The following is a 20,174-nucleotide window of genomic DNA, read 5'->3' on the forward strand; positions in this document are numbered from 1 at the left end:
TATATATATATATATATGCATATACAGTTATATATATATATATATATATGCATATACAGTTATATATATATATATATATATGCATATACAGTTATATATATATATATATATGCATATACAGTTATATATATTTATATATATGTATGCAAAATTTTATTTAAATGTAATAAATGCAAACGTTTGGTTTCCTTTTTTCCTTTTTAGACTCCCTTACGTATATATATATTAATATTAAGATTAAGTACAGAGATAAAAATTTCATTTTGTTGGCTGACTGATTGTATGTATTTTGTAATAAATGCATTTCACAATAAAATATCAATAATGTGCATATAAAATATTTGGCATTTGTATTAGTTTTTAAAATGTTTACATATACTTAAATACTTTCGTTATTTTGAATGGTTGATGGTTTGATTGATTGATTGATTGATTGATTTGCTTTTCAATTAGGTTTAGATTAATTTAATCCAAAAAAGTATTAACTGGTATTCTTTTTTTCTCTCTCTCTCTCTCTCTCTTTCTTTCTTAACAGTTAAGATTCAATGCATTTTCGTAAAAAGTGATTTTTGCTTCCATTTGATATTCTATCGATCATGTATTATGATAAATTCTAAATTAAGGAATATTAGTTACAGATTTATTGATTGATTGTTAAACTAAATTGTTAAGTTGAATCTACGTAATTTTAGATGTGGTTTACGTTCGCCACTAACGAGTGCAAAGCTTTAGGAATTCTTTATAAATTTAAAACAAAAATCTGTTCATAAGCATTCGTCAATCGTCGCTCATCATCAACTATATGCGCGAGAGGCTATTTTCTATTTTCTTTATCCACCACCAAAGCAAAAATATATGCAATGCGTTGTGTGCGTTATTTCACTTCTAATTCCCTGACCGGATATAAAAAAGAAATTAAAGATTTATACATTTTTGGCAAACGGAAATTGGGAAAATTGAAAAGGATCTCATATATGTTTATGTCATATACTTAATATATTGGCAATCATATTGAAAAACATTTTATATAATAGATTAAAGACTATAGCAAATATCGATGCAATTCAGGTTTCATGATTGGTTGAAAAAAAAAAAAAAAAATACAAATCACGTGCTCTTAACAAAATCCAAGCATTTCGCGTCTTAAAGTGATGGATATGCAAAATTCGCCTTAAGGCGAATAATAAATAATTTTTTTTGTTTTTCTTATTTGTTTTTCTCTACTTTTCTATTACAACTTTCTGCGTAAGGCACTTTTATCTGAATTTGTTACATTGCGAAACAAATGAAAATGCGAGCTGAATGCGTTATTCATCAGCTTGATAAGTAAAACGATTCATTAACACATTATTTTATTAAAACCAAACAATTGAAGAGGAAACCGTGTTTAATGCTTTACACTCGCTGCGATTTGTAATTTCTTAACCCACGAATTGTTTTTTTTAAGTCAATTTTATTTTCTTATTAATTTTAATTATTAAGCTTTATTGGTACGGAAAGGTAAATATTTCAAAATTTTTAATATTATTGTAGTACTACAGGTTGCAATAAATAATGCGGATTTTTCAAATATATTGTTAGTATATATGAGAATTGTACTAAGCTCAAGCCTCAAAAGCCCGCAAAGAACTTAACATTTTCGATTTATTTTTTTTTATACTTAGTACTAAACGATTTTGGATTCGATCTTACTCTTCTAAGAGACGTTCTTACTTACAGGTGTATAAGCATCAGGTTCGAGTTAATTATAATCGTGTGTTCGTCCTACGTGTAGTAACAGAACTCGCATAGATTGAAAGCAGAAATTTATCGCACACACTTTGTGAGAGCTTGTACAGCTAAAGAGTGCATAATCCGCCACGAAATACTCTTTCAACTCTTGACCAAAATAGTAAATATTATAATAATTGTCATAAAAATTTAGAGCCGACGATTGCTTAACTAACACAATACTCTGAAGTTTTTTATCACTTCGCTAAGACATGTTTCCTATCTAAACTTTAGCCTGTATTCGCTAAAGACCGCTACTTCAACCACCGTACTTAATGTACAATTAACGCCCTTAGTTCGGGGCATTCTATTCTCCAAGCTTGCTCATTTCATATCAAGGAGATTATTAACAAAAGATAAGTCGGCCATTTTGAGTTATATGTACCAAAAATATGTAAGCCGTTTCAGCGTGATCGGATATTTGGAAATGCCCTGAATATTGATTGGAAGTTTCCATACTTACACAAAAGCAAGTCAAATATTATTATTATTATTATTATTACAAGTCATTTACCCCAAAAAAATTAATTTTTGAAATAAAGTAAGAAAAGCATTGCTTGAGCAACTAGGACTACCGACCCTATTACAAAAAAAAAGTAAATAAAAATAAAAAAACTAGTACGTGGTTCATCTAGTCATTCTAAAAAGAATTAGACATTTTACTACATATCATGTTCTGCACGTATGTCCATACCGTTGGTCGTCCCGAAAGCGAACCTTCGAACTGGCGCTCACAAAATATGCGTTTAATTGTCCGTATTTTACCTTTGATTAGAAATTGTATAAGCACAACATCACAGCAGATTTTTGCAAACAAAAATATTTTTGCTGCCGTAATAAATGGTTTGGACTTTGTAGATTATGTGGAGAAGAAAGAAAATCCTTCAAAGTATTATTTTTCTAGAATTTTTCGGCATTTTTCCGAAAACGAACACCTGCATGCTATGAGCATAGACTGACAAGTTGAAGCCCAATATTTTATCAAGTAATTTTTGACTTCTCTGATGCAGTTCCAAACGTCTTTGGTTCGAACAAAAATAAGTCGTCATAGCCTCATTAAGATGACCCTTGGGAAGACATAAGGCTGTACCTCTGACAAGATGTAAGACATTGATGGGTTGAGATATTAAATGCGGGGAAGTTTTTGATGGTTATGAATTCTGATATTCTGATAGGCTCACGTTTTTTCTTTCATTTCAACAGATGACGGAGAAAAAAATGAGAAGACAGTTTTGTGATACTGGGATTGCGGACTAATAGGAAAAAATAACGAAAAATTTGTTATACTGTTAGATGTTTGCAAAAATTTTGATCAGCGACATCTACAGGTAAGAATGATAAAAAAAAATGGGAAATACCAGTGCATTTTTAACCTTCCTCTACATAAAATACAAGTTTTCCATTTAATATCATTGGTCTATTCAGCGTAGCCGATGCTAATCATAGAGCTCTCAAAATTCTACTCCTGCCAAATTGATTACCAATTTTCCACAATAAATGACTTTTTCAAGTGAAAAATTGATTAAAATTTTTGCAATCATCTAATAAAAAAACACATCACGAAACTTTTCTTGAAGTATTAGTTTTTCGAAACGAGCTCGTAATATTTTTTAATAAATTAATTTTCATTTTAATTTTCACCAATCATACAAAATTCAGTACATCTAAAAAATCCTAAGTCCTTTCATAGCCATAGCATAGCCTAAGCATTCAAATTAGACGATTTTTTTAGATTAAAGTGAATTAGACGGCATGCTGCCGAGCATCTTCACTTGAAAATGCCACGAATACCTCTGGTCATTTTTTTTTTTTTTTTTGCCAATTATTATTCTAGGAGAAGGAAAGCCCTCCATCTCAAAACAATTATTGTTATAGTAGTGGTATCTCTTAAAAACCGAATTCTTACAAAGTTTAGTGAAAAAGCTTATAAAATAAAATAACATAACATAGTAACATTCATTGATTTTAAAAAAGAATTAAAAGTTCTACTAATAGATCTTACATATGAAAGTGGACAACAATTTTTTTTAGGATTTCTTAAAATCAAAATTGTGATGTGGCAACGATCCTTTTTTTTGCTTGCTCTTCCTTGCCGTCTGTTATGAGCCACAATTTTAAACTTACAAGAACGAACTAAACATTTTCGAAAAAAGTGAATCAAAATCGTGCTCACATGAGGCTTTTCTCGGAAAAACTGAAAAGAAAAGTCAAATTGAAATTTTTTTTTTTTAAATTGCTTGAAAGATTTGCTTGCTAGAATGCGCAAATTTTAATTTAAAAAAAAAAAAAAAATTCTATTGTCAAGCCATAGCTAAAATTTCAAGGCAAGCGGATGCAGCGATACATTTTTTGAGAAAAAAACCGTTGAAGGCTTCAAATTTTAATATTCGAGAAATTGTTGGTTTATCTGCTGTCTGCGATGCTTGCATTGTACAACACAATCGATTTATTGGCTTTTGAATCAATAAACCTTACAGCTTTTTGTATATCTATCTGTAATATCTTCAATGCAGCCCTAAGTCAACTTTTCCATTCCCATTAGTCTTTTCTTTTTTTTTTTAATTGTTAAAACATGATGATTTGCGATTTTATTTTTCTTCCAAGATAGGAAAGAGAAGAGAAAAAAAATTTCGATTAATCGTCAAAATCGGTTCCAAAGTGAAATCCGCTCTACAAAAAAACATTGTCTTATATTTGAGAGCACGAAAACAACATGACAACAACGTTGTCAGGTTTTAATACCTGATAGAACTACAAATACTAATGGATGTGGGGAATAAGTTATAAAACTCAGTGTAATCATGGAACTCCCAAAAGTTCCTTCTACTCTAGGCGAACGTAGAAAGAAGTCCCTACCAAAACCCTTTAAAAACCTTTAAAATCCCTTGAAATGCTACGATGTACGATTCTGCTTGGAGGCGCCTAATCAAAGCCATACAAATTACCTTAAAGTTAACGAATCTAATGCCAAACCCGGTTCAGTTGGCAAGAAGTTTCACTTATTTTCTTTAAAAAATAACTCTTTTTACAATTTATTCTTGCCACTCAGATGGTGAAAAGTGAATTTGAGGACCGAAAACAATGAATTGACTCGGGCCGAACGATTGCAAAGCGAAATCTAGATAAGATGAAAATCTGTTGTGTGTAAGGATATAAGAAAGATATGATCTGTTCTAAATTTTGAACACCTAACAGAACTGTTAGCAGTCATAGACTTCATATATCGTAAAACGAAAGACATTCCCACCAAAAGCTAAGAAAAGGATCATTATCGACACTTTTAGAACCATTTATCAGTTATTCGAATGAAAGAATTAACCATTCCACTAGGACGAGGAATAGTCGGATCAAAATTTGTTTTGGTCGTAATTTCGCAGCAATTATTTACGCACGTGAATTGCTTATTTGTAATTTACATTAGAAAGTTAATTTCTAAAATAAATGCAGCGATAAATTTGATTTTGGATTAGCAACTAAAGTCATAGATAGGCGCAGCATGTCTTAATGCCCGACTTGGAATAATTATGTTACATTGTCTACATTGTCATGGTTAAGGGCCAAATATTAGCATTAGAATTGATAATCGAGTTCATTTTTTGTTTTGTTTTTATTACATGACATCAATAAATGGGATATTTTTCAACACTTGATTTAAGATCACAATCTGCAGACTAAAAATACACTTTTTTAATTAAGTTTCAAAGCTTAAGAGAACACATACACGTACCAAGCTTAATAAGGTACTGACTGTGTACTGAAATAATTTGATAAAATAAATTCATTTTTAACATTTAATCATAGTAATAGTCTTGGATGAACAATTAAGATGGTGGCTAACAGAGCATTCAATAAATTATCATAAAAAATCAATAAATTCAATTTAATGAATACGTGAGGACATAAACATTCATTTGCAATTAGTTGCACTTTTTTCATTTTTTGGTTTGTAGTGCATATTTATAACAATTTAGACAAATTACTTTGAAAAAAAAGGCATATGAAAATATTAAATTGATTTAAATTAGAATGCTCTTGGAAACTATTAACAAGTAATTGAATTAAAACCATTTAAATTTAGAACCGCGCCATTAAGCAATCAATTGCAAATTTTTTTAAAATTTTTACTAAAACAACTTTTAGGTTTTTTTAGGGACACTCCATTTACCCTCACTTTTTTGGGATTTTTGTGGACAGTAAAATTTCTCGGTGACGTTCAAAAATTCAAAGTCAATCTCTTCTTCTTATTCAATTCAATTCAATTTCTTGTACTTATTAAGCAAATCAACAAACGAAGATTCGCTGAGATGTGTTCACCAGTGATTTTGTAAGGGTATGGCATAATACAATGAATGCCATAACGTCCACTATGATAGAAATCCAATTTTTCAGCTAATTATTGTTGTTATTATTATTACTGTTATAGTTAATTTAGCCGGAAAAATAATTTCTAAGGCTAAAGCCTTTAAGCATTAATAAGGTAATCGGCTAATAACTAATTATTGTTAATAAATTGTAGTTATATGAAATTAAATGACAACAATTTGGCTCAACATTGAAATTCAATAGCAGTTATGCGTCATTCTACTTTACAATGAAAACCAATGCAATAGCATTTATGTACGCGCATGAGTTAGGGTAAGGATCGGGATGTTTTTGTCAAAACTATTTTACGAGTTAAGCTCCTTAACTTAACAACTTGCCACATTACGTAATCGGCGATGCCGAACTGGACCTCCGCGCAATAATGATAGTCCGCTCTTACAAAAATTCTTAGTTTCCCAGAAATCGAAAGACATATACTTATTCCACACATGCGAAAAAGCCACAAAATAATAACAGACCCATTTTGCGGAAATTCAGAGGAAGTTTGTATTTGCTCTTACGAAATTCACATAAACTTCCTCTCTCCTGAGTATAGAACAAAATCCAACTATCCGTATACTCACAGCGAGGATAAACGCTGCCTTATAATGTAATTACTCGCATTAATGCCAATAATAAGCTATTTAGGGAGATTGTCTTGCATGCCATATATAAAAAACTGCATTAGTTCAATCCGAATCAATGCTAACTTGGAACTTACAAAGTCAACAATTGTTTCACGAACATAAATATTACTTTTAGATAAAGAAAATTTGTCTAAAGTAGTGTTCATTAACTTTAAAGAAGTTCTTAACAATAACAGTAAGAGAAAGTTATTATTTATTTGACAATAGGGGTTTGGTTATCCGATATGAATTTTTAACGGTAGAGTGCATGCATAGTCTCTCTCTAAGCCAAACTATAAGCAAATTAGACAAGGAATCCAAGCGATTGGCAAACTTTTTTTTTCCACATTGCAACAAATTGCACTAAATTATAAATAATGAGAGCCGGTTTCAAAATTTTTTTACTAAAAATAAATATGTAAATATTAATTAATTTAATATTTTATAATAAAAAAAAAAATAAATAAATAAAAAAATGCTGCATTAAACCTTTGAAACCTATGAAAATGTAAAATTTCAAATAACTTTAATGCCTACAAATATGTATGATATTGTTAGTGGATCTTCTTCTTCTTCTTCTTTGTTTTTTTTTTTTGATGCCGAGAAGAAATAATAGTAGCGAAAGGATATATGATTTACATACTTTTTTTTTTACAAAAATGTTGAAATCTGATTCGACACATCGATTTTACAATATCAACTAATGCATACACTTAGGCTATACTTCTGTTATGCCTCTATACAGGGAATAGGCTGGACTGGAGACTGATGCATGTAAGTATACTCTTCACTATTTGTATTTCCAAAAGACTCCTAATGGGAAATGGTCAATCGGAAAATGGAAATGTTGGTGACAGAGCGTGAATATGTGTATTATGTCACAGAATCATTTTTAATTAATATTCAATAAATACTATTTTAATATTTATCACAAAGAAAGGTGTTATGAAGACACCTTTTGTGCAAGATGTTGATACCGTTAAGTGAAGTAAGTTCTTCATTATTGTTGAAATTTTTACAAACATGATACTGTAACTGCGTACTACTCCAGTTGTATATGCATGTATATGTTTATAGGCAGGGTGCAATTCGATTAAAGTGATTTGGGTTCACATTAAGAAGTCTAAAGCAGTTTTTGAGTATATGTAACTGCTAGGCCAGGCGGACGATGGGGATTTTGGTGGTTCACTGCATCGGGCATCATGTCTAATTTCTCAGCCAGACTAAGATTGTAAGACAATTTAGCAATATGTGAACAATAATTATTTTAAAATGTGCGGATGTGCTGTTAACGGATCACTGATATCCGCTACTATCAGATATCCAATAAGTTTTAGGCAAATTTGTCGTCTGCTAATGCAATGACAAACTATTATTAATAATGTAAATTTTTATGAATATTAGTTATTCAAGTGATTTGCCCAAAATCGCATACGAAATTCTTATTTCCCGTATATTGAGTTTTGTCAAATCTGCGTCGTAATATTCGAGGTATATCGAGCAAAAAAACACGTTTCTGTTAATTGCACATTTTATAGTAATATGGTGGCAGCAATATGACCAACATTATTCATGGCAATAACAACAGTTCTGACGTGCATCTCGAATCTGATTTAACATTACAAAGGTCTTCGTTTCTTCGACTGTAAGTGAAGTGCAAATTAATATAATTTGGTTGCAATTTTTTCGCATAATGAACCTGCTCCGCAATCAACCTGGAAATTACTTTAATGTAACTGATATCGTTTAGTTCTCCGTCACTAATTGAGTTGATTAAATCAATTATACGATGATTAGAGCGTTATTAAGCAAACGAGATTTAAATTAATTAATTATGAATTCAGTTAAAATTACACGCAAGTTCATAGAATTCAATTAAGTAAATAAAAGAAAACTTAAATCAAAAATAAATTAAGTAATTAATTAATATTATTATAAAAAAAAAGAAAATCTTAAAGCCAAAAAAACATTCAATGACTATATAATACTATTTCCATTTCTCTTTCATTAATTTGAAAAAAAAATATTTAAAAGAAATCCTCTTTTTTTTTTTTCTCTCTCTTCTCAAATGCAAAACATATTCAAGGAATAAAGACGTTACTTAAATTATAGTTTATGCGAAATTGGTCTTTTCGTAAAGTAGTTCATGGCACGCATAGCGGGCATTTTAAAGTATATATGTAAAACTAATATATATTATAATTATTATATTAAGGGAGCTCATGTATAAGATATAAATAATTGAAGGTTACGTAAAGCTTCAAAAGAAAGCGTTTTATCCCTTTGCAAGTATCTATAAAAAAGTAAAAAAAATAAGATTCTCTTATGGAAATCTAATGAAGTATATGAAGAATGGGTTTTTGGCTGCATTCAGCCTGGCAGTGGAAAGAAGACTAATAATAAAAATGTGACAATGAAGACACACGACAATATGACGGTGAGCACGTGCGAGTCGTGACGCAGCAGGAAAGCCGCAGAAGCGCCAGCTTCCTTGTTTTTGACAAGTTGCTCGACAAGTTTGTCATCTTCGACCCGGTCATTTCCCCGATATATGCTGTAAATGTTAGTTTTCGGTTTAATAATACCACCGTTCGGTATATTGGCGTGTTCAAAGAACTCTATGCGTTTTGAAACCGAGTTTGCTGTTGTAGTAAAATTATTTGATTTATCCGCGCTGTTTCCCATCGAAGGCAATTCCAAAAGCTTATATTTGTTAGGTGTGATCGCAGTCGTCGTAGTAGTTGCTTGAGATCCTATGTTAGTAATCTTAAGTGGCAGTTCGTTGTTAAAACATTTGACTTTTTCGTCTATTATTTGATAGACTTCAGTGTTGGCTGAACTTATATTGGGTGTGATGGCATCGTTTTCATTTTCGACTATTGTTTGTAGAATACTATCTTCTTGCGGATGGCCAAAATTGCCAAAAGCATTACCATTGTTGCCGTGGGCTGTAATTAGATTCAGTTTAATTTTTTGAAATGTTTTCAATTTCGCATAGCGATAAATGTTGTTATGCCTGGGTCTTTCCCCTGCTCGAACAGTGTCACCATCAACGTCGTCGTTGCCGCTGTCTTCATTTTGTCCATTGGTAAGTTCATGTTTGTTTTGGTCACTGCAATGGCCCTTATTAAAATTATTATCGAACTCATAATTGGAATTCTCATACTCCACTATCATCATCTGTTCTTTGGTGCAGGTTGCAGTTAATTGCTTTTGCTCTTCACCATCATACTGATCATTGAGTTCCCGCCTTTCCGCTTCCAATTCCGTATCTTCCTCGTTGAGTCCCTCGAGCAGCACACAACGACGTTGATTAGGCGTTTTTCCCTTTTTATTCAACAGCATGTATTCCGGCAAAAGTCTCTGCTTTGGCAGTTCTTGTTGCCTTTGAAACATTTGCAATTTCATTTGAAATTCGCGCTGTTGCTGTAAATTTTGTACATTCCTATGATGCGGATTGCAATCGAGGGCAATTAATGCTGCCACTGTTTTCAATACGGCCGTTGGATTAGGCAGAGTTTTTGACTGCGTTCGCTTAAGCTCCAGCTCATTCTCTGCGCTAGAATAATTATTATTACAGTTGGCTTGCGATGTATTGCTGTTTTTAGTTACAGCGTTGTCGACCTCGTCAATGCTGTTAAAGGATGGTATAACATCAGAGCAGGAGCAAATCAACTCCTGCAACCAACACCAAACAACAGATTTTGTCAGTTTAAGCCATATTTTGTAGAACTATTTTGTTTAAATTAATCTCTTTTATACAAGTGGGAAAGGAATGTACAACAAGGTAGGAATATACGAAACAATTTTCAAATAGTTATAAAAACTTTATGTACATATATAAATGGATCATAATGGACTGCAGAATTGTTATTTGCTTAAGGTGATAATCCCGATTATCTACTTTTTAAGTAAAACGAAAAAAAAAATTTTAAATGAAACCCTTTTGTGCAATTGTTTTTAATTCTATGCGTATAACAGTCTTATTCTGGCACTGACACCATTCAACGGTCATAAAATTAGTGCTTGTGTTCGCATGTCTTCGTTTCTGTCACTCTTTATAGAATTTGATATTTCGTATCCGCCTGATTAGCCGAAGGCGAGGAATCTCGACTAGCAAGTGAATGGTCGTAGGTTCGAATCTCAAGCGCGGTAGAGTTTTTAATAAGAGCCGATAGTCTTAGATGCTAGTGCTTTTAAGAGTTTAGTCTTAGAATTTATTTCTTTGGCGAAATTAATAATAATAATAATAAATTGATATTTCGAAGTAGAAGTGACGATAAAATTCTCCAATAATAATTTTGCGCTAAAACAGTGGCCAGTCTATGGTCCTGGGTATTGCATTCTTCATGACGAGTAGAGATTAAACGGTTAGCGAGTGCAAAATTTTCCGATTTTAAAATTGCTGTCGGGTAATGCATCCAAGTTATGGAGCAAATTAAAGGCAAATTGTTTATACATTATTTTAGCTTAATGATTTTTATCCCTTTTACGATCCAATCGGATGCATTTGACCAATGAATTACAAATAAAAAGCAATAAAGTCTTTTATCTGCCTTCCTTAGCTTATTTTCCACAAAATTGCTTAAAAACTTTTCTATAAATTTCTTTCTTCTCTTCAGCTTTTGAAAATTTGTACATCTTTTCAAGGCTAAAAAACAAATATGTCAGGTATTTATGGTTAAACGTCAGTTTACCAAAGGCCCATTGAAAGATGACAAGCCAGGTTTTAGCATTGTTCGGCAGAAATATACGACCAGTGACATATCAATGCTTGGGCTCAGTATAAGGCTGTGTGTGTGTCATATTATTAATTCCGCTAAATGTTTCATTAAATTAAATTAACAACGTAAGTAAACGCCCATAGCAATCAAACTGATGCTTGGCACAGCTATTAAGTCAATAGATGTTGTCTCCGATACACCGATAGACATGGCACAATTAACAAATATATAAATGGCATATCGAGAAGAATTTACATCCATTTGTTCTCCACTTAATAAATTCGAATTAAATGCGAAAGTTATTTTAGTTTTAGTATAGGTTTTTCCGTGAATCTTTTTAGAAACGAATCAATGCGTTTTGTCTTTTTTCCGACGATGTTTTAAAAGACAACTCTCAAAGCTGAAGTCCATTATGATCAAAAATGTATTAGTTGTAATATACAAGCCATGGATTATACAATATTAGTCATAAGATATAATTATCACATAATATATATTGCTCTATGTAAAATGTAAAAAATACGTACCTCGTCTACGCCAATTTTTCGGCATGCTTCCAAAAAATTATCCACATTTCTTCGACAACGAGCCATTGTTAGTTTAGACTGTATTTGAATGAAGGGAAAAGTTCAATTGAGCAAAATTCGAAGAATATAAGTTAAATATGCGAGAACTTACTACTCCTGGCGATGGCACATGTATACTAGCTACCGAGCGGGGCCTCACATAATTGGCCAAATGGCAAAGAATGACTCCATCGGTTAAAGCAGAAGCGATATCCTCAGGAAGCGTCATCTTAAGACGAGTTTCAATAATCTACAAATTAGTTATGTATTCATCAGTTTCGCAAGGAAATCGTATATATAAATAAATATATGAATCGTAGCTTCTATACGTATTTTTGATCTTGATTCAGTTTAGCTATATCTGCCTGTAAACTGTTCGTTTGTTAATATCGCAGGCTTGGGACTTTAAATGTTTGTCTAGGGGAGCATATTCCTATCATCGAACGAAGTCTCATACATTTGGTCAAATGCATGCGACAGACAATTAATGGCCTTGTGCTTAAATAGGAGGCGGTAACTTCAGGAACCGTCATTTCACAATAAGTCTTAATAACCTATAATGTTTTTGAAAACATTATTTTCCCAAAAAAGTTCAAAAGTCGGTATATTGCTTTCGACATCAAGTGCATCCATGTATTGAAACACAATTTATAGTTCTCCGAGTTGATACTACCCGATTATTTTCTAATTGCAGTAAGTTTCTTATTCGTTGCATATTTAACGAATTACACATAAATGCAAAGAAGGATAGGTAAAGTAAACAATCAAATGAGCAAATAATTCTAATTTATTAAAATATAATCTGGAACATGTAAAAATCATAAATGAGAAGCCATAGACTTTCGTTCCGGTTAAGCAAGAATTGAAATATTTCGAAGCTTTCCCTAATAGCTGAAGAACATTCTTTTATTTGCATTTCAATTTTCTCGTCGTATCTTCCATTAGATCAATCAAAAAAGTGCGCTAACTTTATAGTTTTTGTTAATGCTTCACAAATCCACTTTTAATCGTTTCCCACAGCAATATTAGTTCTTGGCTTCTTTTTCGAAAAACTGTTTCATTTCACATCAAAAATTATTATTATTTATATTTACTGTTTTTCCCAAAATACTAGTATTGTTCTAAGCTCATTTGAATTCAGTTATAGTTCAGTCGCTCCTTGCAACATCTACAATTACTTTTTTTCTCTAAATTATAACCTCAGAAATATAAACTTTCTACCATATACTTATCGACTGGATTTTAAAATTTTCCTGAAGAATATCTACCGTTCAAGTTCAAATATTTGCTAAAGCGGACTAAGAATTTACACTTACAACTGCAAAAACCACATATTTCTAAAAAATGATGCGAGCAAATATCGTCTTTCGTTTAGTGGAATTAGTTATAAATGCTGCCAAATCATATAAAGCTATGGCTTGAAATATGTAAGTTTGATATTATTATACCCACCGCCGAAAGATGAAAGGTGCATTGATTTTGTCTGTCCGCCTGAGCAATGCCTATTGAAAACATACCCCATTGGAGACATTGGAAGTTCATGCACGCAGGTTGGTATTGCAGGTGGGCTAATTCGGTTGAAGGACACACCTACAATGCAGCGTAAGCTGAATACACCTCTGTTTTTCAAAAGGAATAAAATTTTGTTTTTTTTTTGCTCATCACCCATAAACTAAAGCAGATAAATCTACAACTTGCACGTATATTCTGTGGGCAATGCTGTAGTACCTCAACAAAAGTGAAAAAATTCAGCCACGCCTACTTCATGTCATAGTGTGTCATATATCACACGTCTACATAAGAAAAACTATTACCGCCTTTGTTACTTATAAAGCAAAACACATACCCCACATAAATGTCCATTTTTATTCTAAAAATGGGTAAACCCATCCCCATCTACCCAACGGGAAGGTGTGAAGGATTCGGGCACGACAGAATTTAATCTTCTTACTTGTTATATATGCAATCGATATATGAGAACAATGGAATTCAACTCTAACTGGCAACGAAATATGGGTTATGGGTGAGTATGAACATGTTTTCGTTTTTTCTTCTTTATAAATATTTTTAGAAAAATTGGTTATCAAAAGATTTTTAGCTTGAGATTCTATAATAAACTCTGTTTATTTTATGATTAATCGATAATAATACTTACACTACGTAGCTGAGTCATTAACTCAATTTCTTCTCGTTGACGATCGAATTCCCGACGCATGGTGAAACTTAGTTTTTCTGGCGGTATATCGTGATTCCAAGTAACATTACTATTAACAACATTTACAGACAATTATCAAGTTTTAAATAGGTTTTCAAAATAAAAAAAACTTACCGATGAGTTTTACTGGTGCCAAGTTTGGTGGCATTACCAACTGGTGATTTAATGCCTCCATTCGTTGTAAATTTATTATTATTTGTTAAAATACCTACACCTATACCAGAGACACCATTGGCGTTGCCACTGCCTGCATTGCCATTTATTGTTTTTAAAGGACTATTTGGCTTGACGTAACCAATACAATCTCCATTTGTGATTGGCGATGATTTTTCGTTCAGCATTAATTCCGCACTTATTTGACTTTTCACCGTCTGCGACATTAATTCCGTGTTACGAGATGGTATTACTTTTTGAATCGGTTTCTTTGGTATAACAAGACAATCTTCGCTCGGTCCATTTGTACTAGCGTTATTTACCGCACCGCCCGGACAAACATTAAACGCACTATTCGAAGGATTATTGGTACTAGTCTTCATTATGGATTTTGGCACAGTTGCGTTTTGCGCATTAACGTTATTTAGTCGAATATCCACCTGTTCATTACACGCATTCACTACTGAATGCAACAATTCAGTCGAATCACTTAATTGTTTTTGGTTTTCTTTGATTCTGTACACGTCTTGACTACGCTGCTGTTTTAAAGCTTCCTTGTATTCCCTGCAAAGGAGACGAATAATTATCAAAAAAAAAAAAAAACCAATATAAACGATGGATATTACAAATACCTGTAAGTTTGTATATTTCCTATATTCTTATTTGTTTTATCATCGATTTTGCAGGAGAATAGCGATAATTGTTGTTGTTGTTGTTGTTGCATGTGTTGCTGGTGTTCAATTAGGCCGTCGTCCAGCTCGGGTGAAGGATCATTACTGGATGAAGTGGAACAAGGTGTTGCAGTTGTTGTTCCAGTTGATAATTGCGAAATATCGTCTTGACTTGTTAGCGAAAGCTTAGCACTGTCTCTTGTTGCAGTTTGAACGACATCCACATTTAAGGGTTTCACTACTGCCGCATTTACCGCCAGCGATTCGTCTACTATAGTACTAGTGCTCGAGGTAAGTGAAGAATCCATAAGATCGGCATTTAAAAGTGTTGACTTAGGCGGCGTCGTAGGCGTTAAACGTAACGAAGGTTCGTGCTTGCACTTTACTGTAAAATGGAATTGAATTAACATAATATATTTTCCTTTTGTGCTTAGCTATGCTTACGGGGCATATCATGGGACCAACGTTTGTCGATGCCGTCGCAAGTACTATAGCCCGAATCAATATGATGACGAGCTAGACGATTTGTTTCCAAAACACTACCGCCAACATTGTGACGAGGCGCTCTTCGTAACGTGGTGTAGCCATCATAATTTCCGCCAGCTCGGGATCCTTTTTCATCTTTGGTTGCTTGAGTTTCAAGATATTTAAAGACGTGCACAAGACCACGAATGCAAAGCTAAATGGGCAACATGCAAAAAATTAAAGAAATTACAAACTGAATAGAATGATAGACCACTGCCAGTACATACACTAGCTGGTGGCGATGTCAAAGGGTTATTTTCTAAGTTTAATTCAACCAATGTGGTCATTTGACGTATTTCAAGAGGCAGACTAGAAATGCGGTTGTTTGATACATCCAAGGAAACCAATGTTAGACACGTTAATTCTATGTAAACATAAGCAAAAACAAAATTGTAACCACAACACTTCAACAATATAAACAGTGTGAGCAGTGAAGTGAGTAGAATACATACCTCGGGGTAAATACATTAACTGATTGCTTCGCAATGAAAAAGATCTTAATAAACGCAATTCGCCAATGCGTGCTGGCAGTGACGTTAGTTGATTGTACGATGCATCTAAATCGGTCAGTCTGTCCATGCGACCTAATTCGTCGGGCAATGCAGTCAGACGATTATTCGAGACCAGCAGCACTTGCAATGGTAGGAAACACAATTCTCGCGGCAGAGACGACAGCTGATTGCTACGCAAATCAAGATACGTTAAAGAAGTCAAGTGCTTAACTGATTCCGGTACACTGCGTATGGTATTATGATAGAGAAGCAACGTTTCTAAAAATGAGAATGTAGTGATCTCTTCGGGCAGCTCGCAAAACCGATTTCGGGATAAATCTATAAAATAAGAAAAAGAAAGAATTTTTTTTTTTTATAAAATATAAAAAATGAAAGTAGTACGGCTTTTGCATCTAACTCATGCGCTAAGTTTATTAAACACGCATTAGTCTTCCTAGACTTACTTGGAATACAAAATTTATATTAAAAGAAAATTAAATTTGCGGCAGTGGAAAGGTAGAGTTTGGTGCGTTGTTGTGCCTAATGGGCACCTGCCACTTTCGTGCGATGACAACCTAACTTTGTTCGTGACCATCATGAGCGATAAATATGCAGAGTCTTCCAACAAGAAGTGTCATTTCAATTCAGTCACGCAACAGAGCTATTCTTTTACGAACTATATGGTACTGTATGTGCCGTTTTCCTTTAAATGAACATCGTTCACACCTATACCATAAATTTTAGGGCAACAAAATTGCCGGTCAACATTGTTAGATAACGCACCCATTCATTATAACAGTTGATATACCAACATTTTCATAAAGTAACAACAACACGGTCAGGCCAAACACCTGCCCAGTCTGTCACTCGCTTTGTTTGCAGGGGTTGTTTCAGCCGCCAGTTTACTTATTCATTTAGTCAAAATAATTTTGCAAAAAAATAACTTGACGGTAGATATTCATGCCGTCTGAAATACAGTCAGAGAATGACAACAGCGTCGAATCCGTTGAAAAATGTGTTAAAAACCTCCTAACGCTTGCCAAATATTATCCCAGGGATAGTTAAAAAAATAGCGTACATCCTCTGCTTGAAAGAGCATATAGAGTAACACGCTACTCTGATCCAGGAGTAAAATCACGCTTCCTTCAAATATTCGCTACTGTGTGCGTATTACGACTTCCTACTTCTGGGGCATAGTAAGAAGAAAGAATATTACTTTGGCCTTATGCGTCCATTGCGTAAAGCTTTTAGCTACGTAATGCATCTACTGATAATGTTGTATTATGCATGCGAATACATGCAAGAACTTCTAATGTTTTTAACAAATTTTGAGAAAGTTTTTTATAAATGCAAGGACGGACATAGACTGACTGAAAACCATATATCATACAATACTGTACAGGTCCTCTAAAGTTTCTTGTTAAAAGATCCAAACGTTTGCAAGTCAAGGTATAAAAAACGGCTCATTTGGAACAAGCACTTTAAACTATCTGCCTAAGGTGGTAGACATTAAGGCAGAAACTTGAAAATTTAATTCGTCATTCTTTTAAATTAAATTAAAGGTTGTTTTTTTTTGCTCTGCTTGTTGCCTAAAATGAGTCCTTAAATATTCACAAACGATATTCAAAAGGGTTATGAGGCTCAAACGGTTGATTTTTTGAATGGAGTTAAATAAATAAACATTTTTGGCTTTTTTTTGTTTTTTCTTTTGAACGTAGTTGAATTCAGACTTTTTGCAATAATCAATTTTTTTCAAGTAATCACCGTTCATATTTTACACCCTACAACACTTATAGTACAGCGTAAGTGTGTGAGCGGGTGAACGCATTCAGTCGGAAGGACTGAACCTATACCCAGTGTCACCTTCTAAATCGATTCATGCGTGTCTATCCGTCTGTCCGATTTCTTTTCTACAGCCGGCAATTTTCGGAGTTTGCCAAATTTTGAGTTTAAAGTCAATCGCTTGAGAAATAAGATACGTTAATGATATGATGAAGGAGGTAGTATGAAGAAAAAAATCTTTCTTTCCCAAATTTTCAATTATACCAAGAAATGTACAGATTACAGACTGCATTGATTAGACTTTCCTGAAAGGATAAAAAGGCCAATAATTTCATAATCACAAGATAATGTTTCCTTTATCAAATTAAGGGTTACTTGAAAATCTTCCTAAATGGCCAATAATTTCATTCCCACAAATCTAGAGTTACTTGGGAATCTTCGTAAAGCGAGAAAACGGCCAATAATTTCGTGCTCTCAAGACAAAGTTACCCGTAGGTGTGTTATTAATTATTGCGCATTATTTAAGGTAATCCCATTCGTAATTAGTTCTTTATGTTGAAGTTATACACATACCTTCACATCCCTCAAAAGTTAAATTAGAAAAACGAAAAACATGGACTAAAGCCAAAGGGTTTCCTTTATTTGCCATAAGCAGTGAAGTCTTTTGTTCTACGTAAAGTAATCTGTCCTTATTTTTCCCCCTTAAGCCATGATTTATTTTTTCAAAAGAGTATTAATAAAGTAGAGTAAATAAATATGTTGGACGTAGACAATAGATAACAAGCGCTCACCCTAATGAAAACACATTTTGCTTCGTTAGTTTTTTGCTAAAGATTTTATAGGCATGCTGCTCCATTTAATTTAAATTATAACTCAAACCAATTTAAAATATCCCCCTCTAAATTCATGTACATCGTACGCATACATAACTTCATAATGCGTTCTTATTCTAAAAATAGTACCTCCCTCATACACACACACAAACATAGAGGTTTGTGATTACATTGCACTGCTGTAAGCTTATAAATTAAAAACGATTCATATTAAAAAACCAAGTACAAATATCATTGCCCCGCAAGCCCGATCTTTATATACCCTAAACGATTGCTCATTATTTTCGTGATAAAATAAAAAAAATCATTGCTTTGTTTCTATGTAAAAGCATTCTTTTTATGGAGGCCATTATGGAGGCGTGGGATACAAAAATTTAGACCTACGTGGTACAAATCTCTTACATTTTACTTTCATATAAACTTTCTATCAGAGATGACGTTTCACTCTGAAACATTAAACTTATCATATGAACGCTTAGTTTTTGTAATTACGATTGTATGGGATAGGAATCGGAAAACGATGCCACCCAATCTAAATTTTTCATATCGATTTATTACTCAGTGGTTTCTATCAAAGTATTCTGAAAATTGTAATATTTCGCAATAAGTATTATATAGGAAGTGGCCGCATTCATCCTTGGGCCAAAGCGTACCATCGTATCAAATTCCGCGAAAATAAAATCGACGCAGAAAATATTTCCTCATACTTAATATACTTCGTGGCATTCGTAGCGCGTGAGAAGCGTAGCAAGTAAGAAAATTATATTCGGCTGCTGCTTTAAGCCACACAAAAAAGTTATCCTTCGATATTCTGTGATACTGGTGGTGAGCATGTCCGATTTTTTCCATTTTTTGTACAAGTATTGCAGCATCGCCCATAGGATATATGAAAATTTTGATCGTATCGACCAAAAACCGAATTTTTTTTTTGCTTTTGAAAACAGAAATGTTTTCGATCGCGTAGCAGATATGTACTCCAACTGATTCTATTGGTTTTCTATATTTAATCTGTATACACGAACTTGCAAAGTTCTTGCAGAATTTGAAGCCGATATCCGCATCCAGCAGGATATTTACCAGAAAGATTACAGAGACAGAAGGACATGTTTTGATAGCTTCAGGTTTTGATTTTGATCATAATTAGATATACTTTATAAGGACGTTGGAAACGTTTTAGCAAAATGTGCGAATTGATTTCCATTCGTCGATAATGGATATATTAAGCTTGTGGCGAATTTTGGATACCTTAACTAGAAAGTTATATCTACTATAAGACGAAATTATTGATGAATCTATGTTGAAATTATAATTTTTAGGTCATGTTCATCTTCGAGTTCCATATTTAAAATATTGATCCAAACATTTGTATATTGAAGCGCAAGTTTTAAGTATCAACTTGCAAAGAAACTTAGTTTTAAATAATGCCTAATGAAGCTCTGGTCGGTTATAAGAATGT

The 20,174-nt window shown here is 33.0% G+C and overlaps 1 protein-coding gene across 2 annotated transcripts in view; it reads right to left on the reverse strand.

Moving 5' to 3' along the window:
• LOC119633233 (leucine-rich repeat and calponin homology domain-containing protein) overlaps window positions 1-20,174 on the reverse strand; it is a 37,993-nt gene that overhangs the window by 3,176 nt on the left and 14,643 nt on the right. Inside the window, exons 2-10 of one of the 2 annotated variants that reach the window (XM_038026670.1) lie at window positions 16,065-16,442; window positions 15,840-15,976; window positions 15,532-15,766; window positions 15,049-15,472; window positions 14,378-14,980; window positions 14,204-14,312; window positions 12,161-12,298; window positions 12,010-12,087; window positions 8,738-10,436 (exon numbers count right to left, since the gene is read on the reverse strand). In XM_038026670.1, coding sequence (XP_037882598.1) covers window positions 9,129-10,436; window positions 12,010-12,087; window positions 12,161-12,298; window positions 14,204-14,312; window positions 14,378-14,980; window positions 15,049-15,472; window positions 15,532-15,766; window positions 15,840-15,976; window positions 16,065-16,442 — 3,410 coding nt within the window. In that variant the 3' untranslated portion in view covers window positions 8,738-9,128. Of the gene's footprint in view, window positions 1-8,737; window positions 10,437-12,009; window positions 12,088-12,160; window positions 12,299-14,203; window positions 14,313-14,377; window positions 14,981-15,048; window positions 15,473-15,531; window positions 15,767-15,839; window positions 15,977-16,064; window positions 16,443-20,174 lie in introns of those variants that run through there. The other variant, XM_038026671.1, reaches the window with a different exon arrangement.

This window comes from Glossina fuscipes, unplaced genomic scaffold (assembly GCF_014805625.2).
Source record: "Glossina fuscipes isolate IAEA_lab_2018 unplaced genomic scaffold, Yale_Gfus_2 2, whole genome shotgun sequence".
In the NCBI taxonomy this organism is placed as follows: domain Eukaryota; kingdom Metazoa; phylum Arthropoda; class Insecta; order Diptera; family Glossinidae; genus Glossina; species Glossina fuscipes.